This window comes from Dermochelys coriacea, chromosome 8, assembly GCF_009764565.3.
Source record: "Dermochelys coriacea isolate rDerCor1 chromosome 8, rDerCor1.pri.v4, whole genome shotgun sequence".
Lineage (NCBI taxonomy): Eukaryota > Metazoa > Chordata > Testudines > Dermochelyidae > Dermochelys > Dermochelys coriacea.
Genome location: NC_050075.1, coordinates 78886768 through 78913960, shown reverse-complemented (window position 1 = coordinate 78913960; position 27193 = coordinate 78886768). Strand labels below are relative to the sequence as shown.

Sequence of the window (27193 nt, the reverse complement as noted above, 5' to 3'; positions counted from 1 at the left end):
GGAGAGGATGGTGGGAGCTATTGGGGGTCTATTGACATATTACTGTGGCTCTTTGGCAATGTACATTGGTAAATTCTGGCTCCTTCTCAGGCTCAGGTTGGCCACCCCTGAATTAGTGAATCACTAGTAGGGTTACATGTTTGTCATGGTGAGGAAAATGTCACAGGTAATGTGACTTTTCTGTTTGTCTGTGACTTTTCAATTTGAATGAGGGGACTAGTACTAGCACTCTGGCCTGTTGGCCATACCTGAGTGTTGCCGTTACCCCACGTACCAGGTTGCAATGCCTAGAGTGGGGAGCCAGGCCCAGCCCCTCCAGACAGCAGCTGCCACTGTGGAGTGAGTGTGGGACACACTCTATCTCCAGCCATGCCCCCACCCTGCTCGGGCCTCCCCTCCTCACCAGGCTGGGATTAGAGTTGCGGTGCAGGGGTGGAGGATGCTGCTGGCGGTAGTCTGTGCCCTCTCGGTGGCAAGAGGAGGAGGAGGACGACGACTCTGTCCTATGATTTTAGAGAGGTATAATTCGATTCCATTTGTTACAACTTTTTTGTTTTAATAAAAAATCACGGCTCAGTCACTATATATTCAAATAATCACTTTTCTGGGAAAATGGTGTGTAAATTCCTTTACACACCACTTTCCTCTAAATTCATGCCTTTAACTAAATTAACCATGACTGCTCTGTGGTTTTTGATAAAAGTTGTTGTGACAAATCTGCAGCTCTAATCATGAGAGATTCTGATATTTTTCTATTTTCTATCAGGAAAATTAAAACAAAATATTTCATTCCAAGTCAAGTTGGCCTGAATCAAAAAAATTTCAGTTTCTTGAACCAAATCAAAATATTTCCTTTTGGATCAGTTCGACATTACTCTGTGGCTGACAGAGCTTTAGGGTTGCCAATTTTGGTTGGATGTATTCCTGAAGGTTTCATCATCTTGGAGACTCCAGGTTAATCTTGGAGGGTTGGCAAACCCACAGAGCTTCTGCAATCCCTCATACTCCCATGGCTGGAATACATCTCCTATGATGCATTGCAGTCTCTCCTTTGTCTGAAATGCCACAGTAGATCATGGAAGCTGTAGTCAGTTCCCAGAGCTCACTCCATAAGAGAGAATGTGAGTATGAAGTATGCAAACTACAATTCTCATGAAGCACTGCAGCAGCTCAGGCAGGTGCAATTCAATATCAAACCATGCCTCAACAAAACATTTCAACATTTACTAATCAAATTTTTTCCCAAATTTTTGTTCTGTGAATTTTTTTTGATATTTTGAATTTTCAGCCCAATTCAGGATGAAAATAAATGTTGAAATATCTGAATGTACAAGGTTGACTGGTATTCTAATTTCTGACCAGCTCAATAAATAGGCAAGAAAGGCAAAGGACGGAAGAAGGGAAGTAATATTATACCCATTTTACAGATAAGCAACTGAGGCACAGAGAGATTAAGATCACAGAGGAAGTCTATGGCACAACCAGAAAATGAAACCAGAACACTTGAGACTCAGTCCAGTGGCTTAACTACAAGACCATCCTTCCCTTCCATTGAGGCCTGTGCTTTGAGTTGATTTGTTTAATTTGCTTTAGACAAAGTTCTGCTACGCTACCCTGTAAATTATTATCCAGCACTTACATTTTCAAGTTTAATTATTTCTTGTGTAAATGAGTTTAGAGCCTAATGGATTTTAACAGCTGAAAAATAAATAAGAGACTCAAAGTGTGATTGTATAAAGTCTATAAAGAGACTGTAAAACTGGCATTGTGCAGTTCCATCTTTATTGCTGTCAGTGACTCCATATCAAATGTGATTAGTTTACAATTAAAAGATGATTTCTCTAATAGCCAGTCCTGCAAATGCACACTGAGATCTGAGAACTGAGTTGTGTTCTTTTCTTCTCATGCATCATTGCCAGTAATAAAGGTTCTGTAAGCCAAATTAGACCTTCAGATACACCTGTGAAACCCCATTGTCTTCACTAGGGTTGGACAGATGCAAGTGCCTAGAATTTAGTAAACAATTCTGATAATGAGGGACATAATCCAGCTCTCTTTATCAGCTGTGTTGACTCTGCGGGGCTAATAGGAGTAATTAAACCAATAAAAACTTTTTTGACACTAAAGTGAACAGATCTGACTCAGAATACACACAGGAAGGAGATCCATTTTTACACAGTCATTTTTCAGAGTAGACTCATCCTTTAAACAGTACTTTTTGTTGACTATAGGAATTTGTGTTTGTAGTAGTAGTGTTACTCATACTTACTCTTGGTCCAACTCCTCCAATAAGTCCAACTGGTCCTTCTTCTCCCTGAAAAAACAATCAGGACTTGGAATAACTTTTTTGACACTGAATTTAGTTTTAAATCCTGAAAAGGACTATATTCACTTATATTAAAATCTTAAACTTGCATAGTGAATGGACATAGGTAGACATCTTTACTGTTAGGATCTAGGTTTGCACTATACAGGAAAGAGTCTAAAACTGACCTCATCTCAGCCACGATCTGTCAGAAATCCATGTTTTACAAAACCATCAAACACAATCTGCTTAAGAAAAGCCCACAAACAGAGCTGCTCAAACATTTTCACAATTTTTGACCAGCTGTATTGAGAAGACAATGGGGTTTCACAGATGTATCTGAGGGTCTAATTTGGCGTAAATATGCATTTGTCTCTCATGGAGTCTTGTACTCTGACGGAACTTTGTCTTGCTCTGCATGATCACCACATAGCTAAGGTTTGATTCCTAAGCAAGCAGAACAGTTCTCTTGCCTCTCCAAGCAGATGGGAATGAGTGTGGAGTCAAAAACAGACTGACAACATCTTCTTTTCATCCCAGCTGCCAGGAGTACAGGAGAAGAAAGAGGAGACATTATAGTGTTACCAAGAGCCTCAAAATAACCATACATGACTGTGTATTGTAATGGTAGGCTTTTGAGGTTGCTGCATTACATTATGATGTTAAATCAAGATTCTGTATTATAATGTCAAGTCATGATGTCATACTGTGATTATTTGATGGTTCGGTGACTCCACTTAATATGAAAGTATTTCTCCAGCTCTTGGAGGCAGAGATGCTCAACATGGAGGAGAACACAGCAGTATGAATGGAGGAAATATGGTCTGCATTTTACATGGCTTCTGATTAAACTGATCGTTTTTTGTCACCATTAGTCATTTATCATTTAAAAGCACTCATGATAACTCATCATTAAATCAGCTACATAAGGCTCCAGAGCTCTACCATCAGACTCATTACCTGATTTAATGCATTTTTAAAACCTATATTTACCAGCTATCTCAACAGCACAGAACAGCAGAGCTACCCAGAGGATTCAGGGGGCCTGGGGTCTTCGGCGGTGGGGGTCCTTCTGCTCTGGGTCTTTGGGGCACTTCACCGAAGACATGGAGCGGAAGGACCCCCCGCCGCTGAAGTGCCGCAGAAAACTCTCGTGGGGGCCCCTGAAAACTCTTAAGGGGGCCACTGCGGGGCTCGGGGCCTGGAGCAAATTGCCCCACCTCTGGGCGGCCCTGCAGAACAGCACATGGAGTTGGATTTAATACATATATATTTTATGCTAATGAATTAAGAATCCTTGATTAATAAGTTTATAGGATGCAATCCTGGCCCCACTGATGTAAAAGGGAGTTTTGCCTTTGAATTCAATGGGGCTAGGATTTCACCCAATATTCTTATTCAATATTATTATTTAAAAAAACCTGCCACTATTTAATTCCGGATTCCATATGCAACATTCTGGACCCACACTCCTTAGACACTCCACAGAGCTGATGAAATAAATCTTACAATGAATGCACAATACTGTAAAATAACTAAAAATCTCCCAAAATGGAAACTTGAAATCCTGCATGGCAATACTGTCCATCCTGAAGCAACTTTTTCTTATACAAAAAAATTGGGTCAGATTTTTTAAAAATGTAACTTGTTGACTGGACTGTGTTTCCATCCTACCTCAATTCCTTTCGGGCCTGGGGCCCCCGGAGGCCCTCGGTCACCTAGAAGTCCCTAAATAACAAGACAACCAAAATGAGATTTTATATCAATCAATAAGCCTATTTGCCTGGTTTCTTTCCTCTTACAATCATGCAGTGAATGAGAGGCTATAAGCTGAGGAAGGAGACATCATTATCTGCTATTGTTCTTTTCCCTTAGAAAGCCAGGAGAAAAGCTGCCCTAATTTTAACATCTGCTGGAACGCTACAGTATCTAACGAAGGTTAGCTACATCGACATTTCTAAGATTCAGACTATTTTCATTTACCTTTTGAAGGAGGAGGAGGATCAAAGTAACTGATGCTCATAAGAGAATAGTTTATTTTTGTTACACAACATTAGTTTGAATTTGATGTGCTGCTTAAAGAGGAACTGAGAAATCCCCTGTAAATCCAGGTTTTGGGTAATATTTAGTGTAATATTTGGTGATAATGAAAATTGACTTATATTAAAACTATTCTTCTCTCCACCAAACTCCTCATTCTATGTAATTATTTCCCAAAGTCCAACACAACACCACTTTCACTACCAAAGCAGATCAGTAAATCCATCTTTTCTTATTCTTTGGTGGGATTATGATTGCTGTCAGAACACAATCATTATGGAAATAGCTGTACAAAGTTTGGACTTTTACATTTTTACCCAGCCGCAAGCCACTTCCGAGCATTGACTCTGAAGGCAGTTAGCCATGATTGGATTTGTAACAAAATCTTGGTGAGTAGCATAGGACAGAACAAAATAAAACTAAGCTTTGTTGTGTGTGTGAATCGGCACTGCTTTGGCAAGGGTGATATCCTGTCATGTCTCTAAACTTTATTTTCAGTGTTGTCCTGACAACTTAATTTTCAGTGTAGAAAATAACTTTGGAGACTGAAGTCCTCTATTTATTCACACAAGAGGTACACCTTGGTAGTAGCATCACATACAATCTTCCTACACTGCCAAACCTATGTATCCAAATTCTGATCAGTTAGAGAGAGAGTTTACAAAGATTCAACCCTCAGCCAATATGACAAGAATGCCTACTGAGATGTCAAATGTAATGCTGGCATTTGTTCTGTGGATTGGGAAGTAATTTGAGGATATCAAATCATTTAGAACTGCCACCAGATTGCAATGATATTCAGGCATTACAAACCTTGGCAGGATTATATTCAGTGTCCTAGAAGTGAAGGATATATCCAATTGCCAACCCTGAGTCATCACATCCTCTTACAGCAACATTTGTAAAACTCAACTACTCAGACTGAGGAACTAATGGTGTTTCAGAGACCTTGATTATCCAAGTTATAATGGTAGTAACCAGAATAAGCACTCAACCCGGCTTTATGACAAAAAAGATCTACATAAATATATTATTATTGTATGAGGGAAGCTAGGCTTACTTATATCAGATAAAGCAATGAGAACAAAAAATCATCTCATTAGCCTCTGAAGAAATATTGGATGGAAAAGCTTCAACTCTTAGCCTTATTAAACTTATGAAATTTAGACTGAAGGTGCACAAATTTGTCCAGCAGCTGCCTGCCTGCTTAGCACACAAAGCAACACTTGATAGAAAATGTATCGGGTCATCTCAAAATCCCGAGTCTTATTAAAGTTCCCATCATTTGATTTTATCTAGAATAAAGTACAATGGAGAACTGCAGCTGGAGAGCATCTCTCTGGCAAAAGCAACAGCAAGACACTTACTCCATAAATAATATTGATCTTTAGTTGATGAAGAAAAGTATTTCCTTAGAAAACAGAACTGTTATTTTACTATGCAATAGCAATAAATTAACAAATGCTGAGCTTTTCAGTGTCATTTAAACTCATGCAATGGTGCAAATATTAACAAATTTCTTAGTTACTGTGTGTGTTCCTAGACCGCATTTACTCAAATTTGTAAAGAACACCTCGGCCTTTAAAACTGATAATTAACTGCAGTTTCCATACCCAGGTTTTGAACAGAAAATGAAGGTAGTCTTAAGAGATGTGCCAAAATGTCTGGAAAGAATTCAGGGAGTCAGCAAATGGGGGTATCATGTATTTCCCATGTGTTCAGAACTTTCCATTTGACCCTCCCTTACAGGATTAATAGAACTCTTAATAGCTATTTATATGAGGTATGCTACCCAAACAAAACATGAGTGAGCAGAGGAAGGAAGCTCGCAGCTAGTTCCATGGTACAACATGTATTGCTAGAGAAACCATTATGATATTTATATAGTGAGCAGGTCTGCCTTACTTTTTACTCTGGCTCTTGTAACATGCAGCCAAAAGTATTTGCAAGAGTGACACAACGAACAAATAACAGAAAGATATTTCAGAACTTCCCAACCTAAAACACTCCTCTTTTTATTAATTATTATGTAAGTGCCTCATTTTTATGAACATTGGATCAAGATCAAATACCTTCTAAGATATTGCTTCCAAGATGAATAATGTGCTGTGGACCAAACTATGTAATGTATCTTTCATGCATTATTCTAGGAGTTCATATTTGTTAATTACTATAGTAATTTGGATAAAATGGCCATCCCAAAGTTCTGGTACTGGTCTTCAGACAGGTGTATCATGTTTGCCTATCTTACGCTCTATCATGATGGTTGGTTTCTCTTATGCTAAAATATAAAGACTATGCCACCTTCCTGGCACTTTTTGCAGATTTTGTCTCTGAGGAAGCACAGAACAGAAGAATGAGGAAAAGAGCAGCTTGGTAAAAACAGTGTACTAAAAATAAAGACTCTTTAAAAAATAAAAAATAAAGGAGACTCTTCAAAACTGCAGTGAATGCAAGACCACTGGGAATCCTAAAGGCAAACATTTCCAGTTTCATGTAGCCCTGCTCTCTAGGTATTAGGAGCTGTGCAAAGGCTGTTCCAGTTTGATAACACTCCATCTCCAATGTAAGTCACCAATTCTCTTTGATTAGACCTGGCTGTCCAAGCTTTTTGTCTTTGCAAGCCAATGTGCTGGAGAGACCACAATGTCTTGTATAGTAATGGAATTCTTGCTGTATTAAATGAACTCTGGAATCTTAAATACTGCGGGCTCTCTCTTAGCATTTCTGTTGGGATTTGAATGAAAGGAGATAGACTAGTATTGTATCTCTGAAACATAAATCCACAACTAATAGACCAAATTAACGTTAACTTTGAACTGCATGTACAGGGAAATAATATATACCATATCACTAAGAAGGCCTTTGAGCTCATTTACACTATAGATGCATTAGTTTGGATATTTAAACTGAATCTGTATTTTCTAGATTTAATTTAATTCCACTTCTCTCATGTCCACTAATGCATAGGCTTGGTGTCTTCTGGAAAGATCTTAGGTTCCCTGACAATTCATTAATCTTACAAAAACATAATAATGACCACCCAACACTATTCATATTAAACAAGCATAAATGGTAACAAATTAACTCAGCCAGCCAACAAATCAGAGCAAAAGAAGAGCTCCTCTCTAGTCATCTTTGCCTCTGGAAATATAACCTCAGCCTTTCCCCCAAGCCCTGTAAAATAAATGGCTTTTGCAGCATGCCTAGAAGGTTATCATGTTTGAGGTGTTTGAATCAAGGCTATTTACACATTTGACAGATGTGGGAGGCAAGTGAGAGTCTGAGGTTGACCAGGTTTCCAGTAGTTTGAGTGACTATGAGATCTGAATGAAGGGATAAAAGAAGATGGTGTTTGGTTTTGTATAATTCTTACTGTTTATTAGGATATCAGTGTTTAAAGGATATTATGGCCAACCCAGGGAACATATGAGACTCAAGCAGACAAAACTTAAGGAAAGGGCTGAAGCAATGAAGGGTAATAAAGATTTAGGTAGTATTTGCATAGAAACAATACACAAGCTCATATTTTTAAAAGCAGATGGCTAAAGGGTTAGAAAAACACCAGTGTAACTCCACTGTCTAAAACAGAGTTAAGCTTTGTCTACATAGGAAAGTTGAACAAGTATAACCTAATGAGTGAATTTAAACACATACAGTCAAACTAGTGCAAACCCCCATGTGGGCACTTTTATTCTGGTTTAAGAATGGCTTGTTTCAGTTTAGCAAAAAGTCAGTTGGGAACAAGTTAAAGCTAAATTGAAATAAAATCACTCTTAAACCAAAATAACAGTGTCCATACAGGGGTTGCACCAGTTTAATTACACTGGAATAAAAACAAATTTAAGTTACACCGGTGAAAATTTCCTATGTAGACAAGGCCTGTCTCCTGACTGTGAGAGGCAAGTCATGATCAGTTCACAGTTCTTTGCTAATTTCCTAGGCTGCAGTGTGACACCTATCCTCAGTCCATGGTTTTCTTTTGTATTTTTTCCCAAGAACCTTCTCTTCTCTTAGTATTGTCTCACTCTCAGTGCATTAATGACATTGCGATAAGGCTCTGTAAGTTCTTACCTTTGGACCTTCAGGGCCATTTAGTCCAGGTACACCAATATCTCCTGGAAAACCCTAAGGAGGAGAAGATAGGCAAGCTGTTCATAGCATAGGAATGCTTCCATTGTACAAAGTAAAAAAAAATTTTTTTTTGTTTTGAATCTATTCATTTTAGAAATGTAACAAACCTGAATCATAGAAATCAAGACAGGGATGTGTTTTATGATATCCAAAACACTTTGAAGTCCAGTAAGCTGTTCTGAAAGAACTTGGCTTCATTAAACTTTCATTAAAATTTGTCTTGAACCCTTTTGTCCATTTGACAAGTTTTATTATTTAACTATAGACCCAGTCTTGATCCCATTGAAATCCACAAAGGAACCTTGCTCCATCAGTTATGAATGTAAAAAATTTGCTTAAACCCCAGCAGCTAATTGCTTGAGCCCCAGCACCTCTTTCATTACAAATTAAGCACTGGGCACCACAACACAGCAGCTGTCCAGTAGCCTTTGGGAAATGAGGTTATGGTGTCTAATGCCAGCCCTGCTTGACAGACCCCCTGAAACTTGATCGCGGCCCCCTAGAGGGCCCCGGACCTCTGTTTGAGAACCACTGATTTAGACAATGAATTTGTAGGTGTACAACAAAAAACTGGTTTATACTATTTTACAAGAGCTCTTTATACAGAGATGTTTTTTGACATTTTATATGAAAGTCACACAAGGGGCAGGAAAGTCCGATATAAATTTCCCACAGCCCATCTTAACTATGCTTCATTTTACAAAGGAAATGAACAACAAGTCTTTTAAACAAAACTTGTGAGCTCTTTACTGCTTTAAAGTAGAACTGCAGGAACATGTTCCGCAGGAGATTAAAAACTGGCTGCAATCTGATAAACATAAATGTTGTCCATGGACTCTTTTGCCATTCACAAGTCCTGATTGATAAAATATAAAGGTGATGGGGGGTGTGGCACAGAAACCTAGATGAGCAGACAGACAGAGTTTAATTTATGAAATCCGATGAGATTGTAGTCCGCATCAGTGTGGCTGCAGGACAATGATGTTTAGTGGTATTCACTAAATTCTCAGGTGATCATTCCATTTTAGAACAAACTAGGCCCAAATCAACTTAACTTTTTAAAATTGAGCAAGATCAGACTTTTTCACACTGGTATTGCCATCTGTTCTCAAGCTAGGAACTACTGCTAGTACTGTGATACTGATATTTTATTCAACACAGGATGCACTTATTCATCTGCCAAAATATTATTTGATTTTGTTGTTCCATTACTTTTCAAATTTTACCTAACTTGGCTCAGCTGAAAAGTAAGTATAATTATTGTTGTAGGAAATGGGTGGCATTGATCAGCTCCTGCCCTGAATAAAATATCTATTATTGGATCTATAACTTGATATGCCTGACTCTGACAAAGGTCCCCTTAACCCTTACCACAGGTCATTTGGTTCTAGAGACAAATAGGATAATTTGTGAGTAAGAAAATCAAATATCTACAAATGAAAATTAAGAGTATCTGGTAGGCATCTTTCTGATATTAATGAATTTACTACACATGTTCACAACATCTTTTAAAAATATCCACAGCTTTATTTGCAATACCAAATTCTTTCAGAGATGGAGACAGCACAGCCCCGGTTATTATTTATGTCTAAATGCATGTCAACATTGAAGTTTGGAACATTTTTTAGTTTCCCCAAGTACAAAAGAAACCTATGAAAAAAGTCCTAAGAGTTGAAAAATGTTTCCCCATCACCTACTGTTCCCCCAAATCAAGTAACTAAAAATACACTGAGTGGTTTTTATTAATCTTTCTGAAAATTATTCAGTATTAGCTGAGATTAAGCTATTACATTTCAACCCTAAAGGGGTTGCTGCTAATGTAATAGTATAACAAAAGAGAATGAAATATATAGTACTGCTAGTCTTAGATGTTTGGGTTTTCCTGTGTTTACTTTTCATAACTACTTTTAATATGCTATAAATGAACTCAATCTGTGATGTTCACTTTTGTAACAAACCAGAAGTAAATGAGTAAAATAAATCAGAAATCTAAAACATATGTTTGAGAATTATTGCTGTAACCCATTTGTGACCCAGTTGGTTCTATGACCTTTAAAGAAACCTCTAAACTTTTAGCACTTGGATGCCGAGGGGCACGAAAACAAGCCCATTAGTCAGAGTGACCCGATTTACAATGAACTTTCAAAACAGAAGTTTCTGTACCAATCCTGACTTTGTACACTCTAATCTATACTAAAACATCAAAATTAATGTTCCCCTTCAAAATGGAGAAATGTTTACCAGAATAGTTGTGCAACAACACTGACATGCCTCAGATGGCACATATTATTTTATACATATGTGATAAATGCACTCGAATTGCATATTTAATATACATTATTTATATCACTGCAGATTTTTTAATTGTTCAGGTTAGAATCTAAAAAGCACACGATTACTCACTAAATTAAACTAACTAGGTCAATGCAACAATAGTTGCTATTTCACCTTTTCATACCTCTAAACGTTGCTGAATTTAGAGGCATTCAAGAATTTTAAAATGTAGTTCTTTATATCTCTCTAACTATATTGGAAGGGGGGAAGAGATTTTCAAAGGCATGAATGGATAGTAACTGCTGACATGAATACAATTTCCTTTAGGTGATAAACAGCCCAGAAAATGCTGTGTTAACAAGGGTACTGGAAAAGCCATATTCCTTTTAGAAGCATTCTTACATTTTCTGTGCAGAAATCCTTCTAATTTATTTATTTTCTTGGGTGTATACAAATGCTTCTAAGAGAAATTCTAAAAGCTGTATGATTAAGTGTAGACAAGGGCAAACTGAAGCCAGCATTGGTTCAGCTAAACCAACCCTTGAAACTGTGCTATTTCTAAATGTCAACAAGGTGTGTGATGTGCCCAGGAACTAAGGTGATGGGCATAGTAGGAATACATACAATAACAATAATGATACATCCAAATATTCACATATCTTCATTTTTATTTAAAAAAAATTTCTTCTGTACCACAAAGTTTTCTTTTTCATCTTCTCTTGAACACAATCTATAGGGAAAACATAGATACTATGACAGTCCTGGAAGACTGTTTTAAAGAAGTTTTCAAATTAATGACATGATATACTAATGTAGCAGTAGCAAAGTGGTTAAACAATATTTGTGACCAATTTATCAGTAAGAACCTACATTCCTAATCTACGCAACCGTTGAGAAAACCAAACCCCACAAAAATATACAATAAATCTTAGAGTTGCATCTTGAAGCCTTTAGTAAATCGTCACATTTTCAACAATGGAAGTTTTGCTGAGTGAAAACATCAGTATTAGACCCTATGGACTGGTACTGGGGAAACTATTTGAAGAAACAGATGAAATTCAGTGAGATTCCTGACTTAGAACTGTAAAAAATTATCACATAATGGCATGCACAGATTGGCTCATCAAGATATAGAGACTTAATTACTTTTGTTATGCTAAATAGGTACCTTGGTATTGGTCTTCAAATTCAAATTACAGGGGATCCAGTAATGTAATACCACAGGAATCTAGAATCTGTAAAATGTCCTCATTTCATTACATAAAATGGAAATTGGTCCTTTAATTTCTAATGTGGTTTACTGTTCTGATGGAGAGGAACAAACAGCGTTGCTATTCATCAACACCAAACAGGACCAAGTTGAAGTAAAAGAAATGAACGAGGCTGGAACTCTTAAATTGTCTTGACAATTTTTTTTTCCTTCCAAACTCTGAGCAATGTAACTGCACTCATTATACTCCGACCTTCAGAATTTCTGTTTGGCAAGAGTTATTCAGGAGTCCACACCCCCATGTCTACCCCCAGAATTAAAAAAAAATCCTTTTTTAAGAACACAACTGATAATCTAGGAGGCTTATGTGTAATTTCCAGATGAAATTCTTGTGTGCAAAATATTAGCAGATATTTTGACACTTCCTAGGGAAATGTAAAAAGTAGAATATCTAGATTCTGCCAATAACCAGAAGCCAAACAGCTGGTAGGTTACAGAGTACTTCTGAAATTCTGTAACAGCCAAAGAGTGTTGGACCCCTTCCATCTTAGTCAGATGAGGCCTGGGAAAGAATACAATTAGGTGGATTACTGATTTAGACGGAATTCCATGAGCACCATAGGTAAAATTTTTGGATAAAGTCCTGAGAGTCATTTTATCAGGGAAGAAGACTGTAGCCACTCAGAAGGAAGCTTTCACAGAGAGATGTAGAAGGGGGCATGATGCCTTAGGTTTAAATGGAAGCCCTGTAAGTACAGGAAGTACTAGGTTAAGGTCCCAAGAAGAAATGGGACTTTAATGGGTGTCTTCTCATCCCCTTTATGAATCTCAGAACCATCTGATGAGAGAAGACAGATTGGCCACTGACAGGTAGATGATGTGCTGAGACTCCAACCAGGTGAATTCTCCCCGAGCTCAGAGAAACATTAAATCATTTCACTTTTAGCAGGTAACCCAAAATCATAGGAATGACCTCGACTTCCTCCTCAGTACGAGAATCTTGTCCACTCCACAAAATAAGTATGTCTGGTGGAGTCTCCTCTGCTATTGACCAAAATAACCCTGAATGGAGAAGAGCAGGAACATGGGAGGCTAGACTTCTATCCAGGAGCCAGGCCTTGAAATGGGGAGACATGAGCCCCTTCAAATCGAAGATCCTACACTGTGGACCGGACTTAGGCTTGGGGAAGCCAGATCCCTGTAACCATGATAACCTGTGTACAACCATGGTTGTTGCCATTGTGTGAGAAGTGATGTTAACCACATCAAGGGCTGTCTGGAGACTCATTTTTGCTATCAGCTGCCCCTCTGTGATTGAGGTCACAAATTCTTCTTGGGAATCAGCCAGAATTTTACTGGTGAATGCAGTAATTTTCTCACAGAGACTAAAACGATATCTTGACAGTAGGTCTTGATAATTCAGAAGAGAGAATTGTGAGCTGGCTGAGGAGTAGTATTTCCTTCCAAATAAATCTAACTTTTCTGGCTATTTCTCCTTTGGTGTTCTGTTTTGTCTAGCTTTCTTAATAGCTGCCATCACTGCTGGAGATGATGGGACTAGGTGGCTATAGAAATACTCAAGGCCCTTGGGTGGAACCTGATATTTTCTGTTCACCTTGCAAGAGGTGGGGGACACCATTGCTGGGGTCTGCCATACCACTTGGGCAGGGTCCATTATGGCTTCCTTATGGGTAAGGCTATTTTCCCAGAGGAGGGAGGTGGCAGGATGTCAACCAATTTGTATGTGGACTCCTGGGCCTTTTCCAGGGATATGTGCAGTGTCTCCATTATTGTCTTTAAAAGGTCTTGGAACCCTTTGAAATCATCAAGTTAGGGACCCACTGCCAGGACAACTGCCTCATCTGGTGAGGACAACTGCCTCATTGGGTGAGGAATATGATAAGGTTCACACTAGAGATGGCTCAAACTGTGGGGGAGCCTCTTCTTCCGGTTCTCCACTGGAAGCAGGGAGGGCTGTGGTGGTGTCATGGCCTGAGTGGCTGTGGCTCTGGATGCTGTGAGTACATAAAGACTATCCACATAGCTGCAAGCTTCACAAGATGACCAGGGACCCCAGTATCGCCATATGTGGGTGGGATATGGTCCTGATGGCCATGGTTGTGGAAACCAGAGGATTTGAAAGTGGTGAGAGTCCCAGTACCCACCTCTAGATTGGTCCCCAGTGCTCCTGAAAGAGATGAAGGACTGTGGCAGAGAGGCCAGAGCAGAGAAGGTGAATTGCTAATCCATCTCTTCTGACCTTAATGAAGAATCAGGGAGTAGAAATATATTGGATCCACAGGCAGGGTCAAGGGTCTTGGTAACATTAGGGAAACGAAAATCCTGGCTCTTGAAGAACTGTTAAATCCCTAAATGCCGTGAATCCCATTGTGGCCATTGTGGGATACTCAAACCTCCCAGTGCTGGGAACTCTGCTGGTGTTGATGTTGGTGCCGAGCACTGTGATGCTAAACTCTGTGCCACAGGTAAGACTGTAGACTCCATCGGTGATATTATCAGTGCTGAGTCCCTTGCAAGGACCGGTCTCTGAGATGGTGCTGTGAACCTCAAGCAGCCCTTGTGGGGGACCTGCCCATAGAAGTTCCTGCACTCTGGGATTTATATGAATGCTGCTTCTCTCCCATAGAATGCTTAAGTGGATGAGGAAAGGGAGCTGGCACTCATGCTCTCTGGCACCAGGTCTCACACAGGGCAGAGTGGATGGGCAGGGTCCAAGGCAGATTCCATAGATTTATTCAGCAGAAATACCTTAAGTCTCGCCTCTCTGTCTTTATGTGTTCCCAAAGTAAAAGACTTACAAATGGCGCCCTTCCCATCACTGGCATAGCACCTTCACATGAAGGGATGTTCTTTAAGCCCAGAGACCTCACTGAAGCTATCATAGAAAAAAATAAAGTTCTTTTTGTATTTTTTTTACATCAGTGGGCAAAAAAAAATGATCAACTATATTAACAAACAAACTATCCTAACTGTCTGGCTAAGTGCACAACTATGACTGGGTAGTACAGGGTGGTCGTCTGTGGAGCAGACCTCTGATGTGCTGTCTTGATAGCAGGAAGTGGCTGAGAGGAACTAATGGTTGTAGGCACACACCACCCTTATGTATGATGAGAAACATCAGAATGCAGGCACACTGCACATATACTGATAGCCAAAAAGTCTCAGGTCTTGAGCACATGGGGTGCATGCACACCGATAGTGGAACGTGCATATGGACAATTACTCGAAGGAGACTATGCATTTGTCCAGAGCAGTTGCACTGAAGCCAACACACTTACTTTGGATTTATGCTGGAGTAACTGAGAGCAGAATCAGGTACAATATATATAAATATTATAATATGAATGTATTAAGGTACTTATAGTAACACTAACTTTCATGAATTGTACATACTGCATTTATGACTTAGGTATATATTTAAGAACATAAGAACGGCCATACTGGGTCGATCAAAGGTCCATCTAGCCCTGTATCCTGTCCTCCAACAGTGGCCAATGCCAGGTGCCCCAGAGGAAATGAACAAAACAGGTAACCATCAAGTTATCCATCTCATCACCCATTCCTAGCCAAGAGCCAAATAACTAAAAGTATTATGTGTGCAAAATATATAGGATTTAATATTACTATGAGAACATTAACTTTTACATTATCAGATTTTGTCTTTCATCATGTAGCCTTAAGTTTATCTGAACAGGCTTTTTCATTTAAATTATCTTTAAAAAGCAAAAACCTTAATAAATTGATGACTGTTGGCATATCTGTGGGCCCATCTAGGGGTCTGACTCCACATCCAGCTCTTTGAGGCATTTCTACCTGGGACAGACATACCTGTGTTAGCTTTGCTGGAGCTACCATTCTAAAAATAGAGTGTAGCTGTGGTAGCACAAGTGGTTGGAAGGACTAGCCACCCCGAGTACATGCCATGCTGAGTACATCAAGGATGCGTTACCCTATCTTGCCACCACGGCTCTGTTTTTAGCACACTAGCTTGGGTATGTCTGCTTGATCTGGGAATTACATCCCAGTTTGATGTGTCGACACCCTAAACTTTGAACCTGACACCTCATTGAGATGGAAGGGGTTTTTGAGGACTGCTGTTGATTAGCTCAATTCATTTTTTCTGCAAGGCTGGTTAATGTGGAAGCAGTATATCTGAAAAAAATTGAAATTTAGGCCCCAATCCTGCAATGAGTTCCACACTGGCAGAACCCTGCACCAACAGAGTGCCCCACTAATGTCAATGTAGCTCCATGCAGGAATCTACCCAATTGGAGCTCATTTCAGGGCCAAAGCCTTGGGCACTACAGTCCTCACAATTTCCTACGAGGAGTCCTTAATCCCATCATACCTGCCTGGGTTCTGGTCCAATGCAAGACAGTAAAGGGAGCAAATCTTTATGAGACTGCTGAAATTTTTGCAAACGTCAAATGAGCATGCTCAAATGTTTTTTTTTCAGTTGGATACAATGCTTTGATTTAGGTGGACATTTTGCGTGAGATCTGCTAAAAGCATTCAGTGTTGGCGCAACTCAGCTCCTAGAAGTCAATGGAAGCATTTAGGCCAATGATGAATGTTTTTGAAAATCCCACCAGTAACATCTTCTCAATCAGCAAGTTACCTCAACTAAATTTAATCACATATTTATAGGTATATTAAATCAAGCAACAAGTTAGTGATTTATGGAAGATTTCTTCTTACTAAAAAAATAGGCACTTGAAATTGATTTACCAGGCTAATCTCAAATTTCTTAAGGTATTTGATCTAATTTACTATCACATCACATTTGCCAAAAAGGACACCTGTTTACAATTATGGCCACTCTAATTGTGGAAATCAGAGGTATGATTTTCATCCTCAGATAAGAATGGCAGAGTTTATTTGTTGTTCATTTGAAAAGACAGGCTCTGTAGAGGGAAGATTTAATTTGAAATTTATTTTTTCTCAAAATGATTTTAGAAATGTCAGTATTCCCAGAGTCACAAGCTTTCTTCTCTGCCATTTGTAAAACTGTGTGCCCTATCAGTAATGTGCTGAGTACAAGTAGGAAAATAATATATATATATATTTTTAATATGGCCTCCTTTATGCAGGAAAAATCCACTTGAGGTTCAGTGCCAACATTTTTTTTTAAAGACAGCAGCAATATATTAATTTTTCCTATCAAAAATCCTGACTTTGGAAGAGGTCGGAGAAGAATTCTTAACACAGTATAAATCGCAAGACATAAGATCATTGCAACTTGACAAGAACAAACAAAAAGGTAGGGAAAACAGCAAGTAAGACAATAAAGTCTGCTGCAGGCACTTTGATTAACTGCCAGCTAAAAAGGAGCTGAGCATGATTTGTCCTTGTCAACACTTGCAACTAGGCCCTAGTCTACACTAGAAGTTGAGGTCGAATTTAGCAGCATTAAATCGATTTAACCCTGCACCCGTCCATATGATGAAGCCCATTTTTTTGACTTAAAGGGCTCTTAAAATTGATTTCCTTAGTCCACCCCTGACAAGGGGATTAGCACTGAAATCGGCCTGGCTGGGTCGAATTTGGGGTACTGTAGACGCAATTAGACTGTATTGGCCTCTGGGAGCTATCCCAGAGTGCTCCATTGTGACCACTCTGGACAGCACTCTCAACTCAGCACTGGCCAGGTAGACAGGAAAAGGCCTGCGAACTTTTGAATTTCATTTCCTGTTTGGCCAGCGTGGCAAGCTCAGGTGAGTGCAGAGCTCATCAGCAGAGGTGACCATGTAGAGCTCATCAGCAGAGGTGACCATGATGGAGTCCCAGAATCGAAAAAAGGTCCAGCATGGACCGAACGGGAGGTACGGGATCTGATTGCTGTATGGGGAGAGGAATCCGTGCTATCAGAACTCCGTTCCAGTTTTCGAAATGCCAAAACATTTGTGAAAATCTCCCAGGGCATGAAGAACGGACACCATAATAGGGACCCGAAGCAGTGCCGCATGACACTTAAGGAGCTGAGGCAAGCCTACCAGAAACCAGAGAGGCGAACGGCCGCTCAGGGTCAGAGCCTCAAACATGCCGCTTCTATGATGAGCTGCATGACATTTTAGGGGGTTCAGCCACCACTACCCCAACCATGTTGTTTGACTCCTTCAATGGAGATGGAGGCAACACGGAAGCAGGTTTTGGAGACAAGGAAGATGGTGATGATGGGGTTGTAGATAGCTCACAGCAAGCAAGCAGAGAAACCAGTTTTCCTGACAGCCAGGAACTGTTTCTCACCCTGGACCTGCAGGCAGTATCCCCCAAACCCACCCAAGGCTGCCTCCCGGACCCTCCAAGCGGAGAAGGGACCTCTGGTGAGCGTACCTTTTAAAATACTATACATGGTTTAAAAGCAAGCGTGTTTAATGATTAATTTGCCCTGGCATTTGTGGCTTTCCTGGATGTACTCCCAAAGCCTTTGCAAAAGGTTTCTGGGGAGGGCAGCCTTATTCCATCCACCATGGTAGGACACTGTACCACTCCAGGCCAGTAGCACATACTCAGGAATCATTGTAGAACAAAGCATTGCAGTGGATGTTTGTTGGCGTTCAAACAACATCCGTTCTTTATCTCTCCTGTGTTATCCTCAGGAGAGTGATATCATTCATAGTCACCTCGTTGAAATAGGGTACATTAGGGGGACATTCAGAGGTGCCCGTTCCTGCTGGGCTGTTTGCCTGTGGCTGAACAGAAATGTTCCCCGCTGTTAGCCACGTGGTGGGGGGAGGCAAAATGCAACCTTGGAACAAAAGCACACATGCTATGTATGTAATGTTAACAGCAAAGTTTACCGTGAAAGAGAGTACCCATTGTTCTATAAAATGTGTCTTTTTAAATACCACTGTCCCTTTTTTTTCTCCACCAGCTACATGTGTTTCAAGGATCACAGGATTTGCTCCTTCCCAGAGGCTAGTGAAAATTAGAAGGTGAAAAAAATGCACTCGCAATGAAATGTTCTCTGAGCTCATGCTGTCCTCCCACACTGACAGAGCACAGACGAATGTGTGGAGGCAGACAACGTCAGAGTGCAGGAAAGCACAAAATGATCGAGAGAAGAGGTGGCGGGCTGAAGAGAGGGCTGAAGCTGAAAGGTGGTGGCAGCGTGATGAGAGGAGGCAGGATTCAATGCTGAGGCTGCTGGAGGATCACACTCATATGCTCCAGTGTATGGTTGAGCTGCAGGAAAGGCAGCAGGAGCACAGACCGCCGCTACAGCCCCTGTGTAACCAACCGCCCTCCTCCCCACGTTCCATAGCCTCCTCACCCAGACGCCCAAGAATGCGGTGGGTGGGCCTCCAGCCACCCAGCCACTCCACCCTAGAGAACTGCCCAAGCAACAGAAGGCTGGCATTCAATAAATTTTAAAGTTTTAAATTTTAAAGTACTATGTGGCCTTCTCCTTCCCTCCTTCACCACCCCTCCCGGTGCTTCCCTCCTCCACCACCCCTCCCGGGCTACCTTGGCAGTTATCTCCCTATTTGTGTGATGAATTAATAAATTGTGAATGTGAAGCAACAATAACTTTATTGCCTCTGCAAGAGGTGATCAAAGGGAGGTGGGGAGAGTGGTTAGCTTACAGGGAAGTAGAGTGAACCGGCGGGGGAGAATTCATCAAGGAGAAACAAACAGAACTTTCACACCGTAGCCTGGCCAGTCATGAAACTGGTTTTCAAAGCTTCTCTGAGTGCCCTCCTGTGCTCTTCTAACCACCCTGGTGTCTAGCTGCACGTAACCAGCGGCCAGGCAATTTGCCTCAACCTCCCACCCCACCTAAACATCTCCCCCTTACTCTCACAGATATTGTGGAGCGCACAGGAAGCAGTAATAACAGTGGGAATATTGGTTTAGCTGAGGTCTAACTGAGTCAGTAAACTATGCCAGGGCGCTTTTAAACGTCCAAATGCACATTCTACCACCATTCTGCACTTGCTCAGCCTGTAGTTGAACAGTTCCTGACTACTCTCCAGGCTGCCTGTGTAAGGCTTCATGAGCTATGGCATTAAGGGGTAGGCTGGGTCCCCAAGGATAACTATAGGCATTTCAACATCCCCAAGGGTTATTTTCTGGTCTGGGAAGAAAGTCCCTTCCTGCAGCTTTTGAAACAGACCAGAGTTCCTGAAGATGCGAGCAGCATGTACCTTTCCCGGCCATCCCACATTAATGTTTGCAGCACTATTGAAAAGTACCCCTTGCGGTTTATGTACTCGCCGGCTTGGTGCTCCAGTGCCAAGATAGGGATATGGGTTCCGTCTATGGCCCCACCACAGTTAGGGAATCCCATTGCAGCAAAGCCGTCCACTATGACCTGCACATTTTCCAGGGACACTACCCTTGATATCAGCAGATCTTTCATTGCGTTGGCTACTTGCATCACAGCAGCCCCCACAGTAGATTTGCCCACTGCAAATTGATTCCCGACTGACCGGTAGCTGTCTGGCGTTGCAAGCTTCCACAGGGCTATTGCCACTCGCTTCTCAACTGTGAGGGCTGCTCTCATCTTGATATTCTTGAGCCTCAGGGCAGGGGAAAGCAAGTCACAAAGTTCCATGAAAGTGCCCTTACACATGCGAAAGTTTCGCAGCCACTTGGAATTGTCCCAGACCTGCAATACTATGCGGTCCCACCAGTCTGTGCTTGTTTCCCAGGCCCAAAATCAGCATTCCACAGCATGAACCTGCCCCATTAGCACCATGATGCCCACATTGGCAGGGCCCGTGCTTTGAGAGAAGTCTGTGTCCATGTCCTCATCACTCTCGTCACTGCGCTGATGTCGCCTACTCGCCCGGTTTCTCTTTGCCAGATTCTGGTGCTGCATATACTGCTGGATAATGTGCGTGGTGTGTAATGTGCTCCGAATTGCCAATGTGATCTGAGCGGGCTCCATGCTTGCCGTGGTATGGCGTCTGCACAGAAAAAATGCGCGGAACGATTGTCTGCTGTTGCTCTGATGGAGGGAGGGGTGACTGACAACATAGCTTATAGGGTTGGCTTACAGGGAATTAAAATCAACAAAGGGGGTGGCTTTACATCAAGGAGAAACAACAACAACTGTCACACAAAATGGCGCCCTCAAGGATTGAACTCAAAACCCTGGGTTTAGCAGGCCAATGCTCAACCCAATGCTCAACCCACTGAGCTATCCCTCCCCCAGGTATTTCAGGCAGGATTGAATCTCCATTAAACTTTACAAGGTGCCCCTGACAGACCTCACCGAAATAATTGTTGGCCGTTGATTTCAAGGAGGGAGGGAGGGGGGAGCAAATGAATACAAAACAAATCTGGTGTGTTTCTTGTTTTGATCCACTCCATCTATCTTTTACATCTTTGGCTGGCAGCAGATATGGTGCAATAGGACTACTAACCATCCTCATCTCCTGCCTGCTCGCCATAAGATGGTACAATAGGACTGCCGTCAGGACTAAAGAGAATGACCTGGTCAAGTCACTTCTAATTTAGTCCCTGCGCCCATGTCTGCCCAGGCGCTCCTGACCAACCTTACCAAGGAGGCCAGGGGCACCTCGGACACAATGATGATGGTTATCAGGCCTATTGCACCGTCTGCAGCCACAAGGCAATGGGTTGCTGTTGCTGTGTAGCAATGCAGTACCGTGTCTGCCAGCACCCAGAAGACGTAGGGTGACAGTGAGCTGAGCGGGCTCCATGCTTGCTGTGGTATGACGTCTGCACAGGTAACTGAGGAAAAAAGGTGTGAAACGATTGTCTGCCATTGCTTTCACGGAGGGAGGGAGGAAGGGAGGGCCTGACGACATGTACCCAGAACCACCCGCAACAATATTTTTTGCCCCATCAGGCATTGGGATCTCAACCCAGAATTCCAATGGGCGGTGGAGACTGCAGAAACTGTGGGATATCTACCCACAGTGCAACACTTCGGAAGTCGATGCTAGCCTCAGTACTGTGGAAGCACTCCGCCGAGTTAATGCACTTAATGCACTTCGAGCATTTTGTGTGGGGACACACGCAATCGACTATATAAAAACGATTTCTAAAAACATGACTTCTATACATTTAACCTAACTTCGTAGTGTAGACATACCCTAAGCCATGTTCAGTATCAGTTCAGCTCTACACATTGCCAACAGCAGTTGCTGGCAATGGTTCTATTTTGCAGTGTAGGAAGCTCATTGTCTATTTCAAGTGGTATGCAACTTAATTAGAAACCACTTGGAGCACTTGAGTGTGGATGCAAGGTGAGTTGCAATCATTCCACTGGAAAATAACAGTACTTAGCATAGGAAATTTCTCAGTCTAAACAAGGCCTTAGACCAAAGGGCTCAACTAGGATTTCTGAAATGGAGCCAAACACAGGTTGGTCATATATATGTGTGCAGTTAAACCATTTTCATAACTGATTCAACTGCATCTATTGGCATCAAGACAAAGGAGTTAATACTAGTGGTTAACCCTTTAAAGATGTGGGACATACCTGACTTGTGGAAGAAATTGTTATACATGCTAGGGATGGTGACAAGACAGTCCGATAAGCACATTACTTTTCTCTACCTGAAAACAGACTGGAAGCTTGGCACAGCAGCAAAAGCATAACAGACCTATGTTGCTATGTAGAAGGAGAAACTGAGGCATGCCGCCTCATGGCATTGGTGGCTAAATGCCAAGACACCTACACTAGACACTACAGATATTGCTGTCTGCATTCTGTCAGCAATACTACCCCCCAACCTGTTTTCAGGCATCCAGGGACCAGGAACCCCAAAACTGGCTAGAATACTTATGAATGACACCTTATGGTTTAAAGTAATGAAAAGGAGTGTGACCAAAGACAAGCGGGGATTTTACAAGTATTGCCTCTGCCATGGACAGGGTCCAAATCTCTGGCAGTAAGTTCAGGAGGAGGGTGTGAAGGTGCCTCCCATAAGGCTTTATGGAAATATACTCATGCGTGTATATACGATATAACTAGAATGTGTTTTATGCTACATATGCCATGTAACATATCTGTAAAGGTTATGATCTACTGAATCTATTAATCCTATTTGTATGCATATGTCATTTTTGTATTCAAAGTTATAAATATTGGCTGCATACTTGTTTGATTCTGAGTAAGTTTTAATGAAGCAGTTGGTCAGCTTCCTGAGAAAAGACTAATCTTAGTAATTGCCCAATCAAGAAGCCCTTAAGCCAACAATGAACTCGGAGACGCCAATCCACATCTGGCCATTCCCAGGAATGTGGCTTGGCTGGTAAGGAACTCAGTCATGCATGGACATGTGACTTTCCCAGGTGACTCCAAAACTCCATTTTGTAGCTGGATTTTGCATAGGAGAGAGGAGGGAGTCTCCACCCACAGGAGAAATTCTCTTTAAGCCCGTGGGAGACCCCCCCATTTTGTCTTCAGCTGACTAAAGAGAGAAGACATCCCCAAAGATACCTGAAAGAAACTGGAACAAAGGACAGTAACTACAGGGGGTGTGAATGATTGCTGGACCCAGACTAGAAGGAGATTAGTCTGTAAAAGAAAGCTTACTGGAACTGGAGAGGTTTTTATCTGTATTCAGTTTTATTACCGTACTAGACATAAACTTGCGTATATTTTTTTTATTTTGCTTGGTAATTCACTTTGTTCTGTCTGTTACTACTTGGCACCACTTAAAACCTACTTTCTGTATTTAATAAAATCACTTTTTACTTATTAATTAACCCAGAATATGTATTAATACCTGGGGGGGGAGGGGTTGCAAACAGCTGTGTATATCTCTCTATCAGTGTTATAGAGGGCAAATAATTTATGAGTTTAAATAGGAGTTTACCTTGTATAAGCTTTATACAGAGTAAAACAGATTTATTTGGGGTTTGGACCCCATTGGGAGTTGTGCATCTGAGTGTTAAAGATAGGAACACTTCTCTAAGCTGCTTTCAATTAAGCCTACAGCTGTTAGGGGATGTGGTTCAGACCTGGGTCTGGGTTTGCAGCACGCTAGAGGGTCTGGCTCAAACCAGGCTGCTTTGAAATCCAAAGCTGATAGGGCACGAAAGCAGGAGCAGAAGTAGTCTTGGCACATCAGGTGGCAGTCCCAAGGCAGTGTCTGAGATCCAACCCCTCACACATAGAATCACAGAACTGGAAGGGACCTTGAGAGGTCATCTAGTCCAGTCCCCTGCACTCAAGGTAGGGCTAAGTATTATCTAGACCATCCCTGACAGGTTTTTGTCTAACCTGCTCTTAAAAATCCCTGATGATGAAGATTCCACAACCTCCCTAAGCAATTTATTCCAGTACTTAACCACTCTGAAAGTTAGGAAGTTTTTCCTAATGTCCAACCTAAGACTCCCTTGCTTCTTGTCCTAGCCTCAGAGGTTAAGACAAACAATTTATCTCCCTCCTCCTTGTAACAACCTTTTATGTTCTTGAAAACTGTTATAATGTCCCCTCTCAATCTTCTCCCCTCCAGACTAGCAAGGAAATAAATGTGGCACAATGCTAAACAGATTTTCTGACCCCCCAGTCCGCACCATCTATAGTAAAATCTTGAACAAATTTTAATGGACTTCCAGTAGGCTTAAAACAGCCAACCTTAAATAGATAGAGGCATATTCTCTCCCCACTGCATATTCTCTGATCATAAGACAAGAGAGCTTTCAGAAAAATGTGCTCTTATCTCAGAGACTTCATAGGCTGGATGATGGCAATCAATTACTTACCTTGATGAAATACTGGAAAAATCCCAAGCCTTCCTTTCCACAGAGAAGACAAAATAATTTTCCTCCACACTTATAGAGAAAATGACCCTTTCAGGAAGGGCCAACTTAGACTTATTTCCAAGATCATGGCAACTTTTGTAAGTTGTAGTGTTCCCATAATTGAAAAGCTATTGGCTAGGTGAGGCTTGACCTCATCTCCCATGATGCAGCAGGTCTCATCTCAGGTTCAACCACCCAGGTGCATCATAAGAATCTCACAACCATGGTATATCATGTGAAATAGAGGAGAATGGGGGCATGAGACACCTGAATTACAACAACTCCCACAAGGCAGACAGAAAGAGAAACAGAATATTTTCACATTAAAAAACAGTGATTTTGGGGAACTTTTTATTTTACAAGAAACAAAAGCACAGAACCAACCTCTACAAATGTTTTGACTTTTGTCCTGATTTGGGATGAAAACAAATATCAAATATTAGAATTTCTTATGGGATAGAAATTTCAATTTTTGACCAGCCCTAGTTTGTGTATTTTAAGTTCCCAAGACTAGGTTCTAAGGGTCAAATCCTGAGGCCCCTTTTCAGAATTCATTCATTGTTTATTTAGGCGAAATCCTATTGAAGTAAATTAAAGTTTGCCTGGGTAAAGGTTGAATATAAACTGAGTAATGACATCACAATTTGACTCTATAATTGTGAATTTTGAACATTAGGACATGGACTGTTCTTAGCTACTGAACTTCATTGTCTGCATAATCTCAAAATATCATGTGATGAGATGAAACGTGCATTGAAGACAACCCTTTCTCCCTTTTAGAGCTAACAATTCAAAGCAGCCAGTGATTCACTTGCAAAAGATTTGGATTTTGTTACTGTTCGCTATTATGCAAATGTGCCCCTTTTCTTTGTAATTCTATAGCCCCGAGGATAAAACGTATAGCAGCTGACTCCCATATGTGTAACTTCCTGAGAGAACAAGCTAACAAGTTCAGACCAAAATAATGCAAAAATGAAATAAACATTCTATTGAAGATAATGACTAATGCTCCCTTTGCTCCAGATGAAATCTATTTGTAATACTTGAAGCAGATCTTAAGCCACATCTGAAGGAAACAATAAACTCTGCTTTAAGAGCCTATTTTGGGGATCAATTAAAATAGGCTTGTGGCACAAGATTCATCTACAAATAAAATATTATTAATGCATTTGGAAACCTCTTAAAACTCATTTTATTTTCATGCATGTTAAGCGTGACATCTCACCTACTCAATCCTGTTATAGCTATTATGCAAAAAATATGTGTTGTGTGTTAACACACACTGCTATACAAAGGCTTGCAATTAGTTTTGTGAATAAAATAAATGTCTAGAAAAGGGCACTTTTACATGAACCATTTTAAGAGACATGAAGAGGCTGGAAAATATGTCAACTCTTCAATGGCTCAAAAAACACACTATGGTAAAGGGCCTGCTAAAAATATCTTCTACCCTCTAAGCAGTAAATAACCTGGAATGCAGTGGATCCTGGTTCAGTGAAGGCATACCCAGAAGAAAGGTTGGCTTGATGGTGCACAGTTCCCAGACTGAAAAAATGCACTCCCTAGCCAAGGGTCCTGGAGCCACCCAGAAAGTGAATGAATATGAGACCCTCTATTCTCCCCCCACCCCAACACACACACTTGTCTCTTATTGGCCACTCATGGCCCTAAAGCAATCAGGAGTTACTAAAACTCTAATCTGAAGTAACTCTGTTGCACAGCTGGAGAGGAAAGACTGATTTGGTGAGTTATTTGAGACTGGACTGCATATAAAAAGCAAAAATCTGTGTGTGTGTGTGAGGCCTAGTGGGTCTATTCCTGCTCTTGCATACACCATGATAAATATTGACTTCAGTGGAGGAATTGCCTGATTTACAACAGTTTACATGAGAGAAGAATCAGGGACTGTACAGGGGTGCTGGAAGAATTTGTATACTGGGGGAGCTGGGAGCCATTGAACCGACCTGTAAACTCTGGATATGATAAAAACCACTTCAAGCCAGAAGGTGCTGCCGCAACCCCAGCACATCTAGTTCCAGTACCTGTGGGGCTGTATCACCCCAACTCCTAAATCTCACATCTGTCCCAGCTGTGGTTTGAGTCTGAGAATAGATGTGTTCAGAAATCTCAACCATGTGAAAAAGAGCAGAGACCAGTGTGGGCTGGAACCAGTCTTTATAGGACCTCTTAGAGACTATGTCTACACTGTAGCTGGGAGGTATGTTTCTCAGGGCAGATAGACAGATTCATGTTGGCTCTGCTTAAGCTCATATGCTAAAAATAGCAGCATGGATGTTGCTGCATGGGTGACAACTTGCGCTAGCTACCTGAGTCCAAGGCCACCCAACTCCCTGGGTCTGAGCTCAGGAGGCTAGCTCATGCCACTGCCTGTGCTGCAATGTCCACACTGCTATTTGTAGTGCACAAACTTGAGAGGAGCGAGCATGACTCTGTCTGCCAGCACTGGGAATTACACCTCC

The 27193-nt window shown here is 41.2% G+C and overlaps 1 protein-coding gene across 2 annotated transcripts in view; it reads right to left on the bottom strand.

Moving 5' to 3' along the window:
* Nucleotides 1-27193, bottom strand: part of COL24A1 (collagen type XXIV alpha 1 chain) — a 253935-nt gene that overhangs the window by 124595 nt on the left and 102147 nt on the right. For both annotated transcript variants that reach the window (XM_038412721.2, XM_038412722.2), the window contains exons 20-22: nt 8420-8473; nt 3980-4033; nt 2270-2314 (exon numbers count right to left, since the gene is read on the bottom strand). In XM_038412721.2, the coding sequence (XP_038268649.1) occupies nt 2270-2314; nt 3980-4033; nt 8420-8473 (153 nt within the window). The remainder of the gene's footprint in view (nt 1-2269; nt 2315-3979; nt 4034-8419; nt 8474-27193) is intronic.